This window comes from Oncorhynchus tshawytscha, linkage group LG25, assembly GCF_018296145.1.
Source record: "Oncorhynchus tshawytscha isolate Ot180627B linkage group LG25, Otsh_v2.0, whole genome shotgun sequence".
Taxonomy (NCBI): domain Eukaryota; kingdom Metazoa; phylum Chordata; class Actinopteri; order Salmoniformes; family Salmonidae; genus Oncorhynchus; species Oncorhynchus tshawytscha.
In genome coordinates, this window is record NC_056453.1 from 28,168,882 (window position 1) to 28,193,062 (window position 24,181).

At 43.6% G+C, this 24,181-nt stretch overlaps 2 protein-coding genes across 3 annotated transcripts in view; both read left to right on the forward strand.

Annotated features, from left to right (window-relative positions):
• Positions 1-14,306, forward strand: part of ppm1ba (protein phosphatase, Mg2+/Mn2+ dependent, 1Ba) — a 41,201-nt gene extending 26,895 nt beyond the window's left edge. Inside the window, exons 2-7 of one of the 2 annotated variants that reach the window (XM_024388204.2) lie at positions 1,402-2,259; positions 2,461-2,578; positions 8,932-9,043; positions 9,341-9,398; positions 11,481-11,532; positions 11,769-14,306. In XM_024388204.2, the coding sequence (XP_024243972.1) occupies positions 1,417-2,259; positions 2,461-2,578; positions 8,932-9,043; positions 9,341-9,398; positions 11,481-11,532; positions 11,769-11,785 (1,200 nt within the window). In that variant the 5' untranslated portion in view covers positions 1,402-1,416 and the 3' untranslated portion in view covers positions 11,786-14,306. The remainder of the gene's footprint in view (positions 1-1,401; positions 2,260-2,460; positions 2,579-8,931; positions 9,044-9,340; positions 9,399-11,480; positions 11,533-11,768) is intronic. The other variant, XM_024388206.2, reaches the window with a different exon arrangement.
• Positions 14,307-14,720: 414 nt separating this feature from the next.
• slc3a1 (solute carrier family 3 member 1) lies at positions 14,721-23,733 on the forward strand. The gene is made up of 10 exons (XM_024388207.2): positions 14,721-15,206; positions 16,085-16,264; positions 16,376-16,518; positions 16,642-16,767; positions 20,336-20,455; positions 20,956-21,080; positions 21,294-21,495; positions 21,644-21,826; positions 22,106-22,228; positions 23,148-23,733. Exons 1-10 carry the CDS (start codon positions 14,726-14,728, stop codon positions 23,574-23,576), a joined length of 2,112 nt encoding a protein of 703 aa, XP_024243975.1. The 5' UTR covers positions 14,721-14,725; the 3' UTR covers positions 23,577-23,733.
• Positions 23,734-24,181: the final 448 nt, after the last annotated feature.

The window sequence follows — 24,181 nt, forward strand, 5'->3', positions numbered from 1 at the left end:
GTTCATAAACGTGGGGCCAACCCATAAATGATATGTAAAATCTGATATGGACAGTGTTCTTGTATAACAGCCTAAATGTGGCTTATAGGAAGGAGGTTAGATCTAGTTCTTTGTTTAAACCGTGTGGAGATACACAATTGAATTGATATATCCACATGGCTTCTCTTTGAAAAATGCTTTTGTCATAGTCACCAACTTTACGTGGTGGATTAACTTTTTAGATATCATCGCAACTCAGTTCATTAATAGAATGTTGTTCTATAAAGTGTCTCTGATCTGGTGAGGTGATATCTCGACGTCTAATGGTGGATTCACGTTCTCCAAGTCTTTCAAGGTGCAGGATGTTTTTCCTTTTCACACTATCATATTTTATCAATGGCAATTTGAATGCACAGAGTTACTGTGACGAGATCCCGAGGCCCATTGTCGTGCCATTCGTCCGCCGCCATCACTTCATGTTTCAGCATGATAATGCACGACCCATGTCACAAGGATCTGTACACAATTCCTGGAAGCTGAAAATGGCGCAGTTCTTCCATGGCCTGCATGCTCACCAGACATGTCATCCATTGAGCAAGTTTGGGGTGCTCCGGATCGACGTGAACATCAGCGTGTTCCAGTTCCCGCCAATATCCAGCAACTTCTCACAGCCATTGAAGAGGAGGGGGACAACATTCCACAGACCACAATCAACAGCCTGGTCAACTCTATGGCAGGAGATTTTGCGCTGCATGAGGCAAATGGAAGTCACGTCAGATACTGACTGGTTTTCTGATCCAGTCCCCTACCTTTTAAAAAAGTTTTCTGTGACCAAAAAATGCATATCTGTATTCCCAGTCATGTGGAATCCATAGATTAGGGCCTAGTGAATTTATTTCAACGGACTGATTTCCTTATGAACTGTAACTCAGTAAAATCTTAAATTGTTGCATGTTTATTTTTGTTCCATATAGAAATCAGATTTCTACATGATAAGGGTATATTTCTGACTTTTCCTCATTCATTTTTTATTTAATTTAAATTTAATACTGAGAGTAACACTGAATGCAGTCTGGCATCAATGCCAACTAAGTCAATGTGTTGTAATCTCATTGTGTGGGTTTAGTTGTTGGTTGCTATAAAGACGTGTTCTGTTCTGAAAAGACATTCTCCGTAGACACCACAGCAGATGCAATGTGAGAGGCATCAGGAAATAAACTCTTAACTCCTATAGTGGTGTTTTCGTCTTTCACTTACTGTTGCCATTTAACTTTTATCAACATGAATTGAATACAATCTGTTTTCAGTTGCTCTGTTTGGATAGGCCCATCTCAGAATTGAAATGAATTATGTATTAATATTTTTGCAAACTAACCAGTCTCATCATTCCCTCCCCCTTTCTCCTCCTTCTCCTGTCCCCAGGTGGTGGCCTAAGCCATGGGGGCGTTCCTGGACAAGCCCAAGACGGAGAAGCACAATGCCCACGGTGAGGGCAACAACCTCCGCTATGGCCTGAGCAGCATGCAGGGATGGCGGGTGGAGATGGAGGACGCCCACACCGCTACGGTGGGTCTACCCCATGGCCTGGATGACTGGTCCTTCTTCGCTGTCTATGACGGCCACGCCGGCTCCCGCGTGGCTAACTATGCCTCTAAACACCTGCTGGGGCACATCATTACCCACAGCATGGGTTCCCCGGGCCCTGAAGGTGTCACCCCAGCCCCCACCGTGGATGTGGTCAAGACGGGGATCCGCACCGGTTTCCTGAACATCGACGAGCACATGAGGAACTTCTCAGACCTGCGTAACGGCATGGACCGCAGCGGCTCGACAGCCGTAGCCGTACTGCTCTCGCCAGAGCACCTCTACTTCATCAACTGTGGTGACTCACGGGCCGTGCTCTACCGCAATGCGCATGTCTGCTTCTCCACGCTTGACCACAAGCCCTGCAACCCACGGGAGAAAGAGAGGATCCAGAACGCAGGTGGCTCTGTAATGATCCAGAGGGTGAATGGTTCCCTGGCCGTGTCCCGGGCCCTGGGAGACTACGACTACAAGTGTGTGGATGGGAGGGGTGCCACGGAGCAGCTGGTGTCCCCAGAGCCCGAGGTGTTTGAGATTGAGAGGGCCCCAGAGGACGAGTTTGTGGTGCTGGCCTGCGACGGTATCTGGGACGTGATGAGCAACGAGGAGCTGTGCGAGTTTGTCAAGTCCCGTCTGGAGGTGTCCCACGACCTGGAGAAGGTCTGCAACCAGGTGCTGGACACCTGCCTGCACAAGGTACAGTGAGGCTAGTGTGGGTGTTTGTGTATGTCCGTGTGTGTGTTTTAACATGTAGAAATGTAAATGATTGTGTAGCGTGTTTTGTTGCACTAATTAAGGAAGTTAATTTGGAAGCTCTTTCTCTCGTTTTGGCATCAGCGTTAAGAGCCCCCCACATGTAATGATTCTCTCTCCATCCCTCTCCCCCCTCCACCACAGGGAAGTCGGGATAACATGAGTGTTGTGTTGGTGTGTTTGCCAAACTGCCCTAAAGTATCAGAGGAGGCGGTGAAGAAAGATACAGAGCTGGATAAGTTCCTGGAGTCTCGCGTGGAAGGTGAGAATGATTGTACACATGACTCCCTTCCCCTCCATCCTGTTGTCTTCATCCAGGCTGCCGTCTCATTCTCTAGTATCATTCTGTAGTACCATTCTCTACAACTGTGCACTCGTTTCCTCCCCCTTACGGCTTTAAAAAGCATAGATTTAGGATTGGAGGGCGTTTACAGCATATTTCAGACTTGCTTTTAAATCCATGTGGGGAAGTGAAGGAGTGAACACACACGGGAGAAGACTGGAGAATCCGACCGCAGCCCCAGTCTAAATGTATTACACTCCCATCCGGGACACAATTCCAATCAGTGTTGTAGTACTCGAGTCCGGTCTCGAGACCGCATATTGGGTGTCTCATTCTCATTCTTGTCTCGGTGTTGGATACATTTGTACTCCGTCTTGACTCTGTTTCGGACAGTGAAGACTTGTAATTTCTTCCCGAGACCAGCTGAGTAAAAAACATAATTATCAGCTTACATTCACTCACTGCTTCGCCAGGCCAAATATATCCACTCCTTTCTTAAAACATAAATACAGTATCTTAACAGCCTTTATATATATTATAGACAGGTTAGTACAGTGGTGAACCTATAGACCTTCAGTCTATCATAATACCAGCGCACTCATGTAGGAGAGTGCACTTGTAAAACACAAAGGGCCAGTGGTGTAGAGGAGGGTATACAAAGGTATAAACCGTATACCCACTTTTTTTTCAGTGGGCATTGCTTATACTCACTACTTAATCTCTACTGATGCGTATCAAAATAGTGTAGTTGAGGTATACGACTTATCGTTTATGTAGTACAATAGAGAAATCACTCGCAAAGTAGCCTACACAATTGCAAAGCACGTGAAACATATTCACCTGTACGCTGCACACACAACCTAGTTTCAGCAGAATATCATACGCAGACAGCAAGAGTGTGCAGTTCTCAACTGGTTATTTTATGGAGCAGCTCACAGAAGAATGACATCAATAGCCGGTAAAGTAGGAAAGACGTTTCAACTTGTATCTACCAGTCAATTGCTAACTAAGGCAACAATGGGTATGCTAAGGTGTCATTGTACGCTGATGATTGTTTTATTTTAAATCCACATTTTGGATCCCTCCAGCCTCATAGAGGATCTAGATACTTTTTCTCACCTCTCTGGATTACAACCAAATTATGATATATGTACTAAACTCAGCAAAAAAAAGTTGGCCCTGTTTTACAAAGATAATTTGTAAAAATCCAAATAACTACACAGATCTTCATTGTAAAGGGTTTAAACACTGTTTCCCATGCTTGTTCAATGAACCATAAACAATTAATTAACATGCACCTGTGGAACAGTCGTTAAGACACTAACAGCTTACAGACGGTAGGCAATTAAGGTCACAGTTATGAAAACGTAGGACACTAAAGAGGCCTTTCTACTGACTCTGAAAAACACCAAAAGAAAGATGCCCAGGGTACCTGCTCATCTGCGTGAACATGCCTTAGGTATGCTGCAAGGAGGCATGAGGACTGCAGATGTGGCCAAGGCAATAAATTGCAATGTCCGTACTGTGAGACGCCTAAGACAGCGCTACAGGGAGACGGGACGGACAGCTGACCACGTGTAACAACACCTGCACAGGATCGGTACATCCAAACATCACACCTGCGGGACAGGTACAGGATTGCAACAACAACTACCCGAGTTACACCAGGAACGCACAATCCCTCCATCAGTGCTCAGACTGTCTGCAATAGGCTGAGAGAGGCTGGACTGAGGGCTTGCAGGCCTGTTTTAAGGCAGGTCCTCACCGGACATCACCAGCAACAATGTGTCCTATGGGCACAAACCCACTGTCGCTGGACCAGACAGGACTGAAAAAAAGTGCTCTTCACTGACTAGTGGAGGTTTTGTCTCACCAGGGGTGATGGCTGGATTCGTGTTTATCGTTGAAGGAATGAGCATTACACCGAGGCCTGTACTCTGGAGCGGGATCAACTTGGAGGTGGAGGGTCCGTCATGGTCTGGGGCGGTGTGTCACAGCATCATCGGACTGAGCTTGTTGTCATTGCAGGCAATCTCAACACTGTGCGTTACAGGGAAGACATCCTTCCTGCAGGCTCATCCTGACATGACTCTCCAGCATGACAATGCCACCAGCCATACTGCTCTTTCTTTGCTTGATTTCCTGCAAGACAGGAATGTCAGTGTTCTGCCATAGCCATCGAAGAGCCCGGATCTCAATCCCATTGAGCACGTCTGGGACCTGTTGGACCTGTTGAAGGCTAGGGCCATTCCCCCCAGAAGTGTCTGGGAACTTGCAGGTGCCTTGGTGGAAGAGTGGGGTAACATCTCACAGCAAAATGGGCAAATATGGTCCAGTCCATGAGGAGGAGATGCACTGCAGTACTTAATGTAGCTGGTGGCCACACCAGATACTGACTGTTATTGACCCCCCCCTTTTGTTCAGGGACACATTATTCAATTTCTGTTAGTCACATGTCTGTGGAACTTGTTCAGTTTATGTCTCAGTTTTTGAATCTTATATTCATACAAATATTTACACGTTAAGTTTGCTGAAAATAAACGCAGTTGACAGTGAGAGGACGTTTCTTTTTTTGCTGAGTTTATAATATGTATTGGAAAATGGTCTGGTGACGTGGACATACTCGGTATATCCCGAAATAAATAAATAATTTCACTTCATTTTAATAGAAAGTTAGCAAAAATAGATATTGCTACCATGGAAAGGAAAATACATGTCTGTTTGTTGAAAAACTCTTCAGTCATATCAGAGTTTATGAGAAAGAAATATTCAATTTGATTTTGAACGGCAAACCTGAATAAAATAAACGGGCCTACTTATTTAATGAATATGAATTCGGAGGGCAGAAATGACTAAATATTAAAGCGTTAGACCTCACACTAAAGGCTTCAGTCATACAAAAGTTATACTTGAAGAGAATGCCAAGAGTGTGCAAAGCTGTCATCAAGGCAAAGGGTGGCTTCTTTGAATAATCTCATATAACATTTACTTGTTTAACAATTTTTTGGTTACTACATGATTCCATATGTGTTTTTTCTTAGTGTTGATGTCTTCACTATTATTCTACAATGTAGAAAATAGTCAAAGTAAAGAAAAACCCTTTAATGAGTAGGTGTGTCCAAACTTTTGACTGGTACTGTATCTCGCTAGCAAGCCTGCCAAGTTTAGCCAGTTAGCTTGGGTGCTTGGTTGGGACAAACATGCATTGGCAGGCAAGCTGCAGAAGGACGAGGAGGCTCCAATTCCCCATTGTTTATCAGTGCAAGTTTGACGGCTGAAAAAGATGAGGTTTTTTGTAATGTTTCTTTGTTAGATTTTAGCTCATCTTGCTCTGGCTAGCATTAGTTGTTGATCTTGTTGTTGTTGAGGTGCAACTGAGGGAGAGAGAGCCTACCTTTTCATGGTTGTTTGATCAATAGGACTGTAACGTTCCGAAGTGTAAGCGGACTCCTGTGGTGTTTACATATTTGCAGAAATACATTCAGGTGTATTTTGTGGCATTTGACAAATGCGTTCTAATGATCTAAAGTCACACTGTTGCAACTGCCTGTAAACACACAATCCAGTTCAAAGGGAATGATGGCAGGTCCTTGTGGCAAATGGCTCGTTTGTATAAAGGCCTACTGTAGCTCTGATTGGCTACAGCGCCCCGGTCTGTGTAGACTCCGGTCCTGGACAAGACAGATGTTTATGTGTTTGGTTTTGTTTACTGGAGTGTCTCTTCATTTTCCAAAAGCACGGCCGTTTCCCAAGATATATTTCTATAGAATTTTCTCAAATGGCTTAGAATACAGTGCATTCTGAAAGTATTCAGACCCCTTGACTTAAAATTGCTTCATGTTTTTATTGTCATCAATCTACACAGAATACCCAATAATCCAAAGTAAAAACGTGTTTTTAGAAATATCACATTTACATAAGTGTTTAGATCTTTTACTCAGTACTTTGTTGATGCAGCCTTGAGTCTTCTGGGGTATCACGCTACAAGCTTGGCACACCTGTATTTGGGGAGTTTCTCCCATAATTCTCTGCAGATCCTCTCAAGCTCTGTCAGGTTGGATGGGGAGCGTCGCTGCCTGACTTGTCCTGAAGCCACTCCTGTCTTGTCTTGGCTGTGTGCTTAGGGTCGCTGTCTTGTTTGAAGATGAACCTTCACCCCAGTCTGAGGTCCTGAGCGCTCTGGAGCAGGTTTTCATCTCTCTCTGTACTTTCCCTCAAACCTGACTAGTCTTCCTGCCGCTGATAAACATCCCCACAGCATGATGCTGCCACCACCATGCTTCACCGTAGGGATGGTGCCAGGTTTCTTCCAGATGTGACGCTTGGCATTCAGGCCAAAGAGTTCCATCTTTGTTTCATCAGAACAGAGAATCTTGTTTCTGGTTTGAGGTTTGAGAGTCCTTTAAGTGCCTTTTGTTAAACTCCAAGCGGGCTGTCATGTGCCTTTTCCTGAGGAGTGGCTTCCGCCTGGCCACTCTACCATAAAGGCCTGATTGGTGGAGTGCTGCAGACATGGTTGTCCTTCTGGAAGGTTCTCATCTCCACAGAGGAACTCTGGAGCTCTGTCAGAGTGACCATTTGGGTTCTTGGTCACCTCCCTGACCAATCCTCTACTCCCCTGATTGCTCAGTTTGGCCGGGTGGCAGCTCTAGGAAGAATCTTGGTGGTTCCCAACTTCTTCCATTTAAGAATGATGGAGACCACTGTGTTCTCGGGGACCTTCAATGCTGCAGAAATGTTTTGTTACCCGTCACCAGATCTGTGCCTTGACACAATCCTGTCTCGGAGCTCTACGCACAATTCCTTCGACCTCGTGGCTTGGTTTTTGCTCTGACATGCACTGTCAACTGTGGGACCTTTATCTATCTTCTGATGGCTTTGCTTATGGCTGACTTAGCTAGCTAGATTTGTCTCCCCAGAAACCAGCAAAGAAAAATCCTGATTGGATATTTTTTTCTCTTCAGTGTTAACCCTTTCCTTTCTAACAAAAACTGAAGAAATTAAATCCGAACATCATTGAAAATAATATAATTATCATTGTTCTATTATTATATATTTTTTCTAAATCCTTAGGCCTTCTCTGAAGGTGTAGAAGGCCCATTGTTCCCTACTGTGTTTGGTTTAGTAATAATTTGTAGATTGGCTCTATTTTCCCTCAGCCTTCCTTTATTCACTATTCTGAATGTCTAATGAATCCATATGTTATGAAATATTATTATGGTGGTGATATCATGTTCTTGAATTGGACTCGCATCTTTCTTGACTCTGTCTCGGACCAATTGTCTCCCTCCCGGTCTTGACTCGGGCTCGATTTGTCTCCGGTCTTGAATCAGTCTCGCTTTAGGTGGTCTCAAACACAACACTGCCTCCAATCCATCACACACACTTAATAAACCTCAATCCGCCTAGTCCAAGACAGGCCAGGTAGACTGACTGACTGGCTGGCTGACTTAGGCCAGCTGGAGCTGAAGCGAACACCTATCAACTCCCACTGAAGCACGTTAATGTCCTGACCCTCTTTCCCACTCCACATTCCCTCTCTTCCTCTCCTTCACTCGCTGCTTTTCTTCCAACAGTCTCCCTCTCCCTTCTCCTCCTGTATCCATCATTCTTCTCTTCACCCCGTTTTAGAATACTCTCTGTCTCTCCGTCTGTCTCTCCGTCTGTCTCTCCGTCTGTCTCTCCGTCTGTCTCTCCGTCTGTCTCTCCGTCTGTCTCTCCGTCTGTCTCTCCGTCTGTCTCTCCGTCTGTCTCTCCGTCTGTATCTCTCTCCCTCTCTCTTGCAGTCTTGACAAATTACCAACTCTGTTTCTCTCTTATCTTTTTTGATTGTCTTTTGGACATTTGACATACTCTAGCAAGCAGGCGAGAGTTTTCTAAAGTCTTCGGGGGTTATGTAAACTCTTCTCCCTGGAGTTGGCCCGGAGCGCTGTTTGGCTGGAAGTGCAGGCGGGAGCTGCTGCCAAGCAGAGAGGAATGCTCTGCTTAAGAGAGGAATGCTCTGGCGGAACATCTAACTGGCACCTGGCCTAACCAGTCCAACTGGGCTGCAAGGGTTTCCTTCTCCCGCCTCTTCTCTCCTCTTGTCTGCCTCCCCCTCTCTCTCTCTGACCTTTGTTCCTTTGTCTCATGCACACACACACACACTAAACATTCTCAAACTCACTCGTCTCACAGCAGTTGTGTTTTTTTGTTGTAGCAATCTTAAATTAATCCCAACTTATCACACCCCTCATATCTCTAACTCCCCTCTCTCTCTCTCTCTCTCTCTCTCTCTCTCTCTCTCTCTCTCTCTGTCTCTTTGTCTGTCTCTCCCTGTCTTCTCCTCTCAGAGATCTTAGAGAAGGCAGGAGAGGAGGGTATTCCCGACCTGGTGACGGTCATGAGGAACCTGTCCTCAGAGAGCATCCCTAACCTGCCACCAGGGGGAGGCCTCGCCAGCAAGTAAGAGCCCCTCACTTTACTCTTGTCTCTCTGCCTTCCCTGTAATCACACACAGTCCTTAGACTCACATGGTGAATAGCTCCTGTGTAAATGTCATCCTTGGGTAAATGGTTTAGTAAAAAAAAAAATCTAAAGTTAGACAATGAACGTATGGGCCATGTCAAGGAGTAAGAGGGATAGATTTAATGGGTTAGTCCTAAACCTGTTAGGTTAGTCCTAAACCTGTCATTTGTACTTCTTGACTTCTAGAGGGTGTGTTTACTTCTCTCACTGTGTGTGTGTGTGTTCACCACTCAGACGCAGTGTTATCGAAGTAGTGTACAACCGGCTGAACCCACACAGGGAAGTGGATGGGGTGAGTATCAGGGTGCTCTTTTCTTTTCTCAAATGTATTCTAGAACATATATTCCACTAATATTCCACTAGATATTTGAACCTCTTTCATACCCCTGTCTTTCCTACAGTATGTTTCCCCTCTCATCAGACTGCCTTAGCCCTACACTAGGCCTAGCCCTGCTGGATACTCCACTTTTTACTCCTTTTGCTCTGTCACTGAGATTGTTTTGTTGTCTAGCAGTCTTTAATAGATTTTTTTTTATTCATAGAGCACAAGCTACACACAAAAGTCTTATCCATTCTGGAGCTCGGGGATGTCACAGCCACAGAACTAGAATGATCACTATTTCTATGGGCACAGCCCATCATTCTATACATGTGCTGGTACTGAAATTTGGAAAACACGTTTGTTTTCATAATATTATTTTGAATAGTGTTGCACCATTTTTCTAGCACACTATAGGCTAACCTTATACAATGTAACCGTCAAAACCTCCTTTCAACGCACAGCATTTAAATCAAATCAAATTGTATTTGTCATTTATTTGCTTCAACCACCGGCGTTTGTTAGAGACTGGTGTTTATTTGCTCAAATGTGGAATTCTGTTTTCTTATACCATGATAAAGGCATTAAAGTTGTGGCCCGGTTGTTGTGGCCAAATAATAACATATTCTGTAGATTAGAACCAGCAGGGCAGAAATGGGACAGTCAACGAAAGCCAGCAAGACACGTCGGGGACAGGTTTTTTTCTTCTGCTTATGTCTTTATACAGTCTAAGATGAAGTTGTCCCTACACAGACTGAGAATCAATCAAATGTATTTTATAAAGCCCTTTTTACATCAGCAGTTATTGTTGATAGATACCCAGACTAAAAGCCCAAATTGCAAGCAATGCAGAGGCAGAAGCACAGTAGCTAGGAAAAAAACAACCCTCCAGGTGTGATATAGGGGCAACATTATTCTACATCCAGAAACTCAAAAGAACTATCTATTTCTATGGGAATCTGTTACACCCCATTTCCAAACCCAAACCTCTTCATATAATCATTTCCACATGCATGCAATGCTGTGATACTAACACATAGTAGCAGTCCTCTCCATGGATGACACCCAGTTCCATCAATTAACACCTAACATCTATAACCCATTATCTTATGCATGACTAGTAGATTCTGTCCAGCTGCCAAAATGCTACTGGCTGTGCTGTGTGCAGATGTTTGACTCATGATGATGATGTCATGTCCTCTGATGGTTTGGTTGATATAGAGCAGCTGCATGGTGGTGGGGAAGGTTCATGACATGCTGTGGCCTTGCTGTATAACAGTCTGACCGTATGTATTCTGGCACACTGAGACCCCTAGGACCTTGTGTGGGCTGAAGTCTATGATGGGGATGCCTGTGTGAGGACATGAACTGGATACATAACTATTGATTTGCGTGTGTGTTGGAGTTATGACAACTAATCCAGGGTTTGGGTTCTGAAACGGGACCCTCCAGACCGTGTGTGTTTCTGTGTGCATCCTGTTGGATAGTGTGCTGTACTAGGTGCATGGGATTGGCCCTTTGACTCTCCTGTGATATGTTGTGGTGTCTTGGTTTGTCTTGTGTAAAGAGAGCTTGCGGTCTTTGCGCGCCCTTAGCAAAGAATGGGTGTTTGTGTGTCTGTTTAAATCTTATACACACACACACACACACACACAACTGCTCTCCCTCTCTTCCTTGTTGCCCCTGCTTCTTTCTCTGATACTGACATCATAGAAAACAACTTAAGACTTGTCTGTGTAACGTAGCAAGACGTCCACACACACACACTTTTATATGGAGGCACACACATTCAAAGCAAGTGTGCGCATGTCCTCAGAGAATGTCATACTTTACACACTCTTGATAGACACTGAGGGTTAGCTGGTGCGTACTTGTAGATCTAACTGTGTGTTCACTCTGATTAATGCAGCCCTCCTGTATCATTTGGTAAGTTCACACATACAAATACATTCCTACAGTACTCACGCCACCTTTACCCTTAACTCTTTGCTCAGTAGTGTCGCCTTCAGGTAAAGTGTTCAAATTGGCACATTCTTAATCTGACTTGTTTTATAGGCTACCTCCTTTGGGGATGTACCAGATGTGATTGTCGAGCACTTCAGGAGAGGTGCTTATCTCTGAGATCTGGGGAGCGATCCCTGCTTGTCTCCTTGGAGTGGAGTTGGTTTTGTTGTGTAGGGGGCCATTTTGGATTGGTGTGACGTAAACAAGCCAGGACTGTATGATGAGGAGTCTGTCATTAGGTAATATGGATTTACTTGTCATGCTGTTTCTAACAATGTATTTTCTCTTCTTTCACTTTGCCTCTCCTCTACTCCATCTCTCTCTCTTGCCGTCCCACAGACTGGAGCAGACCTTGAGGACCCCTGGTAACTGGCCATCAGAACTGCCTGTTCCTACAACGGGACTCCTTTATACACAAGACATCTTTACTCACTTTATTCCTTTTTATTTTTCCTACGATACCAAGAGATCGATTGGACCATAAATGACGATTTAAAAAAATCACACAAAAAATCAGTTAACACACAACACAAAGGATTGCAAAACATTTTTGATTAAAAAAGGGTGTTCAAAAAGCACTCGCACATCTGAGCTGTCTTTGCTGCAGGTGCATGCTAACAATTGAATAACATGAGAAAAAAGAAGAACCGCGCACACGTTAGAGCTTTGTTGAAGGCCTTGAGGCCGATACGTAAAGCTTCATAAAGAACAGCGATACTAGCAAGAGTAGTGTGCAGGTTTCTTCTTTTTTCTCATATTAAAAAAGAGGGGAAAGAAAGACTGCGATGGTAGTATAAACGATGTATACAAAATATATATACTAGACAAATTAAGACTTGTTGTTTTTTTTTTCCTTTTTATAGCTTTTTTGTGGTTTTTCTTTTTGTGCTGATGAAGAGACACGAGGGCCATAGTTGGGACATTTTGTGGCCCATCCCTGTGCAGTCTGGGGTGCCTTTTTCCCCATCGCTGAGGATGGAGGAGCTAGCAACCAGCTGTAAACTGACCAGGCCCCAAGTCCCTGCTTCCAGACACAAGGGGCCCTACAGAGGACCACCACTGGGTCAGGGACTCACTGGCCTGTGGCTGCCTGGCTGGACATTACTACTGGGATTTCAGATAGACAAACCCAAATGTGTGGACAGGATAGGAGTGACTGGCTGCATTCTATGGCATTACTTGTGTGGAAGGGTTTGGAGACTGACCGCTTTTTGCACCTTTTCCCCTCACTTTTTCTCTCCAACCAACAACAAATTAACAACGGAGACCCAGCTAATGTTTGCATTGACAGACACTGCCTCAACTTCAACCATTTCACTTCCATAAGCTTTCTAGCCTGCTGTTGATCAAGAAAAATTTAAAATATATATAAAATCCATATATTTTTGATTTATGTAAAAAAAAAAGAAGAAAAAAAAGTGTCATGTGGCCTACTGTGTGTGTGTAAAGATGAGGAAGTTGCTGGTTTGTTGACTTTAGGAGTCAAACAGAGATCTTGATTGACACATGAGGAGATCTACGTGGGTGTGTACAAACCAGCGACCCAAGGACTCTGGGTTTTTGGGCTAAAGGGATTCTAACTGTCCACCAAAGCCTCACTACTCGTTTCTCCTTGCACTTCTCTCTCTTTCTTATTAGTTTATCCTATGTTCTGTCTTTCCTCACCCTCTCCTTAAAATGCAGAAACGGACTCTTGCAACAACTTGCCTTTTGTTTAGATTTTTCTCAGATAATAAGTGTTCTTTTTTTCCGTTTAGCAATTAGAAATTTCTAGGCAATGATGATGTTCACCTTTAGTTTATTTTTCAAATGCTGTGTTAATAGTGTAATATGGTTGTTCCATTGCGTTCTCTAAATTTCAATAGAAATTGCTTGTATGAAAAAATGAAACCGATGAAATGTGTTAAAAGGAGAAGTCAAGCGTGATTTAGTGTGCCGGAGAGGGGTGAGGTGGCTCTCGGCCCAGGTTTCTGGCTTGGCTATGATCTGGTACACAAGCCTTGGTGCCATGTGACTTAGGTACTTGAATGTTGGGTGTGGTTCTATTTTTGCAATATTGATTTTCATGAGATTATTAAAAAAATAATTGTGGGGGTGTTTAATAATTTTTTAGCTGTGCATGTTTTGTGTTGGAGGAATGTGTGGTGTGGGATGGGGGTCAGACTGGTGGGGTGGAGGTGATGGTCCTGGTTAATGGGTATGTTTAAGCTATAGTAGACACTGGGTTAAGAGGGTGTGGGGCTGCTTTGAATGTAATTCACCTTCACACTACACTGCACAGGCTGAGCGGAGGCTACAGATGCTTTCCTCCCCCTGGTTATTTGATGACAGAACTTACCCTGGCATTTAGTTTTCATTGTTTCATTGGAATATATAGGCTATAGAGTCCCACGTGGGGTTATATTAATACAATCTTTATTCTCACTCATCTTCCTCCCTAACTGGAGCAATTTGCTGGTCCCGCCCCCTATTACTAACTGTAATGATTGAAAAATGAGAATGTTTGTGATGTTTTGGGGGCTGGAAATGAACTTGGTGATTTAGTGCCCATGTTATTCATCCTGATTTTCCTTTTATCTTTTTTTGTGTATCTACAAGTATTGATATATAGAATGGTGATCATTTCCACATTTTATTTATTCCTGATTTTAGCCTTTAACATGAGAGGTGCTGTATTTGAGAATGGCATACGGTTATGATGTAGGTGTGGCAGGGTTTGCCCCGCCCCCTCTGCAGGGTCACCTGAGTGATGAGGGGGTCAGGGGTCAATTGTGAGTTTTCACCATACCTCCTGATAGTTCCCAGTATAACATTGTGATGTTTCAGACCATACCGTGAGCATAATCTTCAATAAAGGATTGATACATTTAGATGAAATGATGTTCTGTGTGTTCTTGTTCAGTCCTGCATGGGTGTATACACACACACACACACAATTTAGTGTTGGGATTTTGGGTTGTCCTGTTATCAAACTGATAAAATTGTGACTTTATATGAAGGACATCTGTTTTGTCATAGTGTTTATAGTACAGTTGTGCCAGAAGAAATTGCACATAAATCATAATCTAAAGATCTATCACTCACAATTCTAATCTTCTGATTCTAGGGAAATGTGGCTGCATTCAGTCTTAAAGTTAACTCGATGTATTCAAGCCCATTGCCTTCAAACCAACAAATAGAGCAAGAGGATAATCTCTGACCACACGTTTACAACTCTCCAATTTCCCACATTCCGGGGGAGTTGTACTATGGACCCTGTGACTAGTGCTACCTTTTATAGAGTGTTGTTTGAACGAATGATTACAAGGAGTCAGTTAATCTCAGCAAAGGATTTAGAAGTAGACGGGTGCATGTTCCTAGACATGAGCTCCGGTACAGCCAACGGTAGCAGTATGGAACTGGGGGAGTGCATCCAAAACACGGGCTTCCATGAGGATGATGAGACAGAGGATGCTGTTGGTGGAGACGAAGAGAACAGGACTTCGACGGTCAAGATGTCCCCGGGCAGAGAGGAGGATACTTATACCCAAATCAAACCTTACGCGGGCATGCCTAAAGAGGTCCTGCTTTTATATTCAGTCCAAGCTCGCTACCGACTGCCCCGGGAGATCCTGTTCTGGCTGACCATTGTGTGCACCTTGGCGCTGGTCGCACTGACCATCACGGTGATCGTTATGTCGCCCCGTTGCCTCAGCTGGTGGCAGTCGTCTCCTGTGTACCAGATATACCCACGTTCCTTCAAGGACTCAGACAGCGATGGTATCGGAGACCTCAAAGGTAGTATATTCCTAATTATTTAGATTAGTATATTTTCTTGTAGCCTACTTGGTGTTCGTATTCATTCCTAATTCATAAAACTTTGGTTAGCACCGTGAGCACTATCCAACTCCTATGAATTATGGTGCATATTACTAGGCCTATGGCTACACCATTCTATTTGATGAGTCTATTTAAGAGCATAATGAGTGCTTTCATGGAGTCATTACCACCGGGTATTGAAGTCAGAGGATTGTTGTTCCTGCCTTGAATTGCACTTGTTTTACGCATCACTTGTTTTACAGGCTTACATTAGGTGGTCATTAACATCAGTCTCCAAACATCCCCTCATATTTCCCGTAATCAAGGATACATAACATCCTGAGCAACAAACCCGTTACAGGCCCAATACTCTTACTGTAGCCTTCCTCTATTAGAACTACCACAGCTCCAGCTAAGAGGTCTGGTCCTTTATGGTACAGTAGATATTGGGCTCCTGAGTGGCGCAGCGGTCTAAGGCACTGCATCTCCGTGCTAGAGGCATCACCACAGACACCCTGGTTCGAATCCAGGCTGTATAACAACCGGCCGTGATTGGGAGTCTCGTAGGGCGGCGCACAATTGGCCTAGCGTCGTCCGTGTTTGGCCGGTGTAGGCCGTCATTGTAAATAAGAATTTGACTTGTTAAATAGTTTAAAATACATCAAAATATATTGGCTTTCCCCCTTAGCTAGAGAGTTAATGGTTCAAGCCAAACCTTGAATATTGCACAATAACTATATAGATAGTTAGTGTCAAATTTCAGAAAGCTAAGAATGATGTGTGTCAGAGTTCTAAGGTTCATGCACGGACATTTAGTTTAGCCACTGTTGATTAACATAGCTGCACCTTATGTTCAGGCATCTTGGATAAACTGGATCACTTTCAGTACCTGAACATCAAGGCCATCTGGATCAGTCCGTTCTACAAGTCTCCCATGAAAGACTTTGGCTATGATGTGGAAGACTTTAGAGACATCGATCCACTCTTTGGCTCCATGCAAGACTTTGATGACCTCCTCGCTGCCATGCATGACAAAGGTGAGCAATTTGGACACAATACATAATTTTTAATAACTGTAATAGTAGTACAATTCCTCACTTATTTTCCACTGCTCTCCTAAGTGTCACCTTTGACCTCTCTTCCCCCAGGGTTGAAGCTGATCATGGATTTTATCCCTAACCATACCAGTGACACGCACCAGTGGTTCAACCTCAGCAGTAGTGGACATGCACAGTACAAAGACTACTATATCTGGGCCAACTGCAATACTACCCACGCCCCCAACAACTGGGTGAGGATCATTTTCACTCTGTCATTGATTATTATTATTTAAGTTCTATTTGTAGAGGGATGACCAGAACAGAGTATTAACCAAATAACTGTACTCCCCTGTGTGTGTGTGTCTTCGACCCAGGTGAGTGTGTTTGGGAACTCCTCCTGGACGTATGTTGAGGAGAGGCAGCAGTGTTACTACCACCAGTTCCTCAAGGAGCAACCCGACCTCAACTTCCGCAACCCACATGTTCGGAGAGAGATGACTGTAAGATATTACTCATGCACACACACACAATATGTGGCCGATCTAAAGACATGTTCTGAACTTTGGCGACTAGTAAGTATTTTTGAAACCTCTCGCTTTGGGCTGGATGTGTCTGTGTAGTTTATACATGCATAATCTATGAGCACAATTACTGTGTTACCTCAATTAGCCAGCCCTAGAACCCAAACAATTCCAGTTGTAGACAATGAGCTTCAGCCCCTTGCCATTTAAGTGACAGCTAGCAAGACACAAACAGCAGAGTGAGAGCAATGACACGGTGCACGTATCTGCACATATGTGACGTAGTACGCAAATTTCGGGGACCACTTTTGGCTCATGAGCGCTACTTTCAGAACTACTGGCAAAAAGTATACAAAAGAATCTCTTTCATCAAAGAATTATAAATTTATCATGCTATATACATTATTTATTTCCTAGCTATAAGACCCAGTATCCAAAGGAATGATAAAGAGTGAGAGGGGCTGAGTGATGAATGAGAGTGAGAGTGGCCTAGCCCTGTTTTAGGCGATGATTGACATGCTGTGTGAATGAGAAACAGAGAGGAGTTGTTTTCAGCCCCATTCACCCCCTCTAGTCTCTTCTCACTTGAGTCTACCTAGGCTGGAGGAAGAGGGAGTCTGGTGTCCCTCTCATGTCACAGAGAAGCCTTTATACTCAGTTAGCTGGCATAGTAAGGTTTACCCGAGAGAAAATAATCCAGGCCATCTTCTATGGTCACCTATGCAAGTATAAAAACCTGGGATCTCAGCAGCCTTTACCAATGTGTTGTTACATTTGCTGTGGTTATTGATTGATGTTTTATCCTCTGCTTTAGTGGCCAGGTTACTCATTATCTCTGAGTAGTTACTATGGTTTTTACAACTGGAGACAGTCAGAGAGCCCAAAGTGCAGGACACGGACCATGTATAACCAGTGTATACCTGTGTTTTATCTATTGATGAGTGACTAGGTGTGTCAAGTGACATCTGTGGACCTTAGTTATGAAAACAAGCAGACATTATACTGGACATGAGTTACAATGAGTTACAATCAATACATTCATGTTGAAATAACTATCATATGTACACTGAAGAAAAATATAAATGCAACATGCAACAATTTCAAAGATTTTTACTGAGTTACAGTTCATATATGGAAATTATATGTAAATTAGTCAATTGAAATAAATGCCATACATACTGTCTCCCATTTGCCCGGTACAGTTGAAACCGTAATTAATCCTTGAAGAGCACACTTCTCCAGCGTGCCAGTGGCCATAGAAGGTGAGCATTTGCCCACTGAAGTTGGTTATGATGCAGAACTGCAGTCAGGTCAAGACCCTGGTGAGTATAACGAGAATGCAGATGAGCTTCCCTGAGATGGGTTTCAGAAATTCTTTGGTTGTGCAGACCCACAGTTTCATCAGCTGACTGGTCTCAGATGATCCAGCAGGTGAAGATGCCAGATGTGGAGGTCCTGGGCTAGTGTGGTTGTATTTATGTGGTCTGCATTTGTAAGGCTGGTTGGACATACTGCTAAATTCTCTAAAACGGTATTGGAGAGGCTGCTTATGGTATAGAAATAAATATTAAATTCTCTGGCAACAGCTCTGGTGGACATTCCTGCAGTCAGCATGCCAATTGCATGCTTCCTCAAAACTTGAAACATCTGTGGCATTGTGTTGTGACAAAACTGCACATTTGAGTGACCTTTTATTGTCCCAGCACAAGGTGCACAAGTGTAATGATCATGCTGTTTAATCAGCTTCTTCATATGCCACACCTGTCAGGTGGATGGATTATCTTGGAAAAGGAGAAATGCTCACGAACATTGATGTGAGTTTGCACAATTTCTGCTGTGTTTTATTTCAACTCATGAAACATGGGAACAACACTTTACATGTTGCATTTATATTTTTTGTTCAGTATATACACTTGAAGTCGGAAATGTACATACACTTATGTTGGAGTCACTAAAACTTGTTTTTCAACCTCTCCACAAATTTCTTGTTAACAAACTATAGTTTTGGCAAGTTGGTTAGGACATCTACTTTGTGCATGACAAGTAATTTTTCCAACAATTGTTTACAGACAGATTATTTCAATTATAATTTACTGTATCACAATTCCAGTGGGTCAGAAGTTTACATACACTAAGTTGACTATGCCTTTCAACAGCTTGGAAAATTCCAGAAAGTTATGTCATGGATTTAGAAGCTTCTGATAGGCTAATTGACATAATTTGAGTCAATTGGAGGTATTTCAAGGCCTTCCTTCACACTCAGTGCCTCTTTGCTTGACATCATGGGAAAATCAAAAGAAATCAGCCAAGACCTCAGAAGAAAAATTGTCTGGTTCATCCTTGGGAGCAATTTCCAAATGCCTGAAGGTATCACGTTCATCTGTACAAACAATAGTATAAACACCATGCACCCACGCAGCCGTCATACCGCTCAGGAAGGAGATGCGTTCTGTCTCTTAGAGATGAATGTACTTTGGTGCGGAAAGTGCAAATCAATCCCAGAACAGTAAAGGACCTTGTGAAGATGTTGGAGGAAACAGGTACAAAGTATCTATATCCACAGTAAAATGAGTCCTATATCGACATAACCTGAAAGGCCGCTCAGCAAGGAAGAAGCCACTGCTCCAAAACTGCCATGTACAGTTGCAAACTACGGTTTGCAACTGTACATGGGGACAAAGATCATACTTTTTGGAGAAATGTCCTCTGGTCTGATGAAACAAAAATAGAACTGTTTGGCCATAATGACCATCGTTATTTTTGGAGGAAAAAGGGGGAGGCTTGCAAGCCGAAGAAAACACCATCCCAACCGTGAAGTACGGGGGTGGCAGCATCATGTTGTGGGGGTACTTTGCTGCAGGAGGGCCAGGTGAACTTCACAAAATAGATGGCATCATGAGGGAGGAAAATTATATGGATATATTGAAGCAAGACATCAGTCAGGAAGTTAAAGCTTGGTCGCAAATGGGTCTTCCAAATGGACAATGACCCCAAGCAAACTTCCAAAGTTGTGGCAAAATGGCTTAAGGACAACAAAGTCAAGGTATTGGAGTGGCCATCACAAAGCCCTGACCTAAATCCTATAGAACATTTGTGGGCAGAAATGAAAAAGCATGTGCAAGCAAGGAGGCCTACAAACCTGACTCCGTTACACCAGCTCTGTCAGGAGGAATGGGCCAAAATTCACCCAATTTATTGTGGGAAGCTTGTGGAAGGCTACCCGAAACATTTGACCTAAGTTAAACAATTTAAAGGCAATGCTACCAAATACTAATTGAGTGTATGTAAACTTCTGACCCACTGGGAATGTGATGAAAGAAATAAAAGCTGAACTAAATCATTCTCTCTACTATTATTCTGACATTTCATATTCTTAGGATCACTACTTTATTTTAACTGACCTAAGACAGGGAATTTTTCTAGGATTAAATATCAGGAAATGTGAATAAAAAAAACTGAGCCCTGCTTTCTTCACGCTGCAGATTTTCTATGTGATTTTAAAAGCCATAGGCCCTGTATAACTGCTTCCGTTCATCTCTCTCTTCAGGAGATCCTTCGTTTCTGGCTGGAGAAGGGAGTGGATGGGTTCCGTATGGACGCTGTGAAGCACATCCTAGAGGCCAAGCACCTGAGGGATGAGCCCCAAGTGGACCCACAACAAGATCCTGTAAGCCTCATTTCAGCCCATATACCTCTGATCGTGGGATAGGCTGTTCCAGATTTTCCCCCTAATCCCTCTTGTGAATTAGATACAGAGAACAAGTCTAAGGAAGGCACTCAAAGGCCTGACAAAATGAGTATGTTTTAATGTAAAGTGACGCCTAACAACATTACTTCATCACAGAGTAATAGCATGGGCATACTATAACAGGCTACCAGATTGTTCAGCAAAGGGGAATGAACTTTCCCCTGGAGAGAACGAGAGGCCAGGCTTTCTGATAGGCTACGTTCTCACAGGGAAGGGATTACTAGGAGCATATTTCTCTGGATTTGAGAGTCACCGTTATTTTCCTCATTCGGCACAATTACACCAAGCCTCAGCGGTAGCACAGTAACTAGAGAAGGATTGTGGAGGAAGTAACCTCCACTGATACCATCTCTCCCGTCTTCTCTCTCCCCCCTCTGGCCCTGGTTTTCCTCTTTCTTCCCCTCTCTCACCCATTTCAGGATACAATTGACACAGAGTTTGAGCTCCACCATGACTACACCACCACTCAGTTAGGGCTGCATGATATCCTGCAGGCCTGGAGGGGAGAAATGGACGTCTACAGTAGAGAGCCAGGCCGATACAGGTATCCCACTATCCATTTCACCTTCCATAATTTGTCAGTAACCCTTTATACATGTGTAATACTGCTGTTATTACTCCAGTAACATTGTTATAAACATGTTGTACATTGTACTACCTAGGTATAATGGAAACTTAATATCAAGTGCTACAGATTTTTCATATTCTGACTCACCTTGAAGTTAGCGGTATATTTCAATTTGTATTGTCCTAATAGGTTTATGGTAGCTGAGTCCTATGACTATGAGGAGACTGACAAGACCATGATGTACTATGGGACACCCTACGTTAAAGAGAGCGACTTCCCTTTCAACTTCTATCTGATGGACCTGCCAACTAATCTGACTGGAACTGGGGCTCAAGGCCTGGTCAATCTGTGGATGGCCAACATGCCAGTAGGGAAATGGCCAAACTGGGTGGTAAGTGGTTAGAAAAACAGAACTTGTCAACATCAGACATGTAAAAATGCAGTGTAACATTGAGATAGCAGATACAAAGCTGTATTGATAAGAATTGCACATCAAAAACAGCATTTCCCCCTGAGGAATGGTTCCATTCTGTCTTTAGGTTGGGAACCACGATAAACCTCGTATCTCATCCAGTGTTGGCCAGGAGTACATTAAAGTGATCAACATGCTACTGCTCACCCTGCCCGGCACACCCACCACTTACTATGGAGAGGAGATAGGCATGATGAACATCAATGTGACCATTGACGAGATCCAGGACCCCTTTGGAAAGTTTAACCCTGTAAGTGTACCGAACCTAGAATGCATCCACTGAAGTCAAATGTTTTGAACGTTGATAGAAATTTCATGGCTGACATGATTCCATATTCTACATGACAGACCATTGTAGCTCTTTCTACACAATATATTTATATCTGAACATTCTGTAACAGTTGAACAATTTATTGAACAAGCCCTTGGTCTACAGTAGGATCAGCACTCAACCTGTTCTGGGCCTGCTTGTACAACAGTCAACATCCAGGACTCTAATGCTGACACATGTGCCTGTCCCATACTGTAGAATGCCAGTCGTGACCCTCAGAGGTCCCCCATGCAGTGGAGTGATGGGCCGAATTCTGGCTTCAGTGATGCCAATCATACCTGGCTGCCTTTGCACCCACACCACACAACAGTTAATGTGGAGGTAGAGTACACTCCTCTTTTAGTGATGAGATCTGGGTTATACTTCTGAGTAAAACAGTCATGAGCGCAGTGGAACATTGAAACAACAGTCTCGCCAGGATTCCGTGTTCCGTGTAAAATCAACAATTCCCTGCATATTATTACCATTTTATATTTTAGTCATTTAGCACAGGGTTTCCCAAAGTCGGTCCTGGGGCCTCAGCTTTCGGTTTTTGCCCTAGCTCTTACACAGCTCATTCAAGAAACCAACTCATCAACAAGCTTTGATGATTTGAATCAGCTGTGTAGTGCTAGGGCAAAAACCAAAACGTGCACCTGGGGGAACCGAGTTTGGGAACGTTGATTTAGCAGACGCTCTTATCCAGAGCGACTTACAGAAGTAGTTAGAGGTAAGTGCCTTAAGGGCACAGACATATGTTTCACCTAGTTGGCTCAGGGATTCGAACCAACAAACCTTTGGTTACTGGCCCAACGCTCTTAACCGCTAGGCTACCTGCCACCCCTATTATGAAAGGTCATGCTAATTTGACCAATCACTGCACCATTTCTGCCTTAAACAGGCAAATCGTCACAATATCGTCTCATAAAAATGACCCATTACCGCAGTACAAAAAGAGGCCTCGCAATTTCAACTAATCATTGCACATTTACTGCATGGTATGGTTCAATCAAGCCACACATCAACAAACCTTTCCCCTCGTCAGCGCATTTTCGCGACAAATTGGACAAAATCATTGCATATCACCATGCAAAATGTCAGAATTGCTGCAGCAAAATCAAGCAGTTTTACACACAAATACAGTATCATGAAAACCTGGTGGGACTGAAAAGAACAGTATTATGAGGTTGTCTGTATAGTAATTCACTGTCAACGGATTGATACAATCAATTCTCTGTTCTATTCTCCATGCCCTCTCCAGGCTCAGCAGAAAGACAGCGGGTCGGTTCTGTCTCAGTACCGGGCCCTGAGTCTCCTGCGACAGGCCCAGCTGCCTCTCCATCGGGGTTGGATGTGCTACATCTGGAGCGATGCGGATGTCTTTGCCTTTCTGAGGGAGATAGACGGCTTGGACAAGGCCTTCCTCGTGGTGCTCAACTTTGGAGCGGACTCTGTTATAAACCTCTCGGCCATAACAGAGTTGCCGGAGCAGCTAACACTTCATATGAGTACCAAGCAGGAAAACTATGGGATGCCGGTGATTAAATCTTCAATTGCCACGGCGCGAGGGGAGGGGCTGCTACTTGAGTACTCCACCCACATGCGGTTCAACCCTGGCCACGCCTCCCAGTGTTTTGTCTCAGAGAAGGCCTGCTACCTGGGAGTCTTGGACATTCTGTATAAGTGCTGAGTACTGCAGCCTCAGAGTGGGAGGAGAAATCACCATGTCCTCGACAATCAAATGTGTTATGATGAGACTGGCTGTGATTGAGTCAGTGTATGTTCAAATAAGTTGACTGTTTGTTCAAAAAGTTTATTTGTTCTCATTAAAAACGGCATTCATTTTCCAAATGTCATTCTCTTCTCACCACAAATATGCAGATGAAACAACTTACTTGCAGTTCTCACCCCTCTAATGTCACGACTGTCATACTGCAGATCAGGGGTGTCACTCATTTGTCCCCGGGGGCCACATTCGGTCTTCACGAGGTCCGGGTGCTGCATTGAAAATGTGTTATTTCCTCACTGTCAAAATGAGCAAAAGATAGTCCTCTATCCATTTTTTGGGGTATTTTAATTTGTGTGATTATTAGTGAGTTGGACACAGTCCAGAAACTGTATAAATGTAGGTCTGTTATCATTACTACACTGTTTTGATTTGGTTTTAGTCATTTTAAAGTATACTGAACAAAAATATAAACGCAACATATAAAGTGTTAAAAGATCCCAGAAATGTTCCATATGTACAAAAAGCTTATTTCTCCACAATGTTGGGCACAAATTTGTTTAAATCCC

Excerpts from the sequence above, each read along its gene's own strand:
- slc3a1 (XM_024388207.2), top strand. The coding sequence starts at position 14,726 with ATGATTACAAGGAGTCAGTTAATCTCAGCAAAGGATTTAGAAGTAGAC. Across the intron at positions 15,207-16,084 it reads TGGTATCGGAGACCTCAAAG|GCATCTTGGATAAACTGGAT; the intron begins GTAGTATATTCC and ends CCTTATGTTCAG. Across the intron at positions 16,519-16,641 it reads CCCACGCCCCCAACAACTGG|GTGAGTGTGTTTGGGAACTC; the intron begins GTGAGGATCATT and ends TCTTCGACCCAG.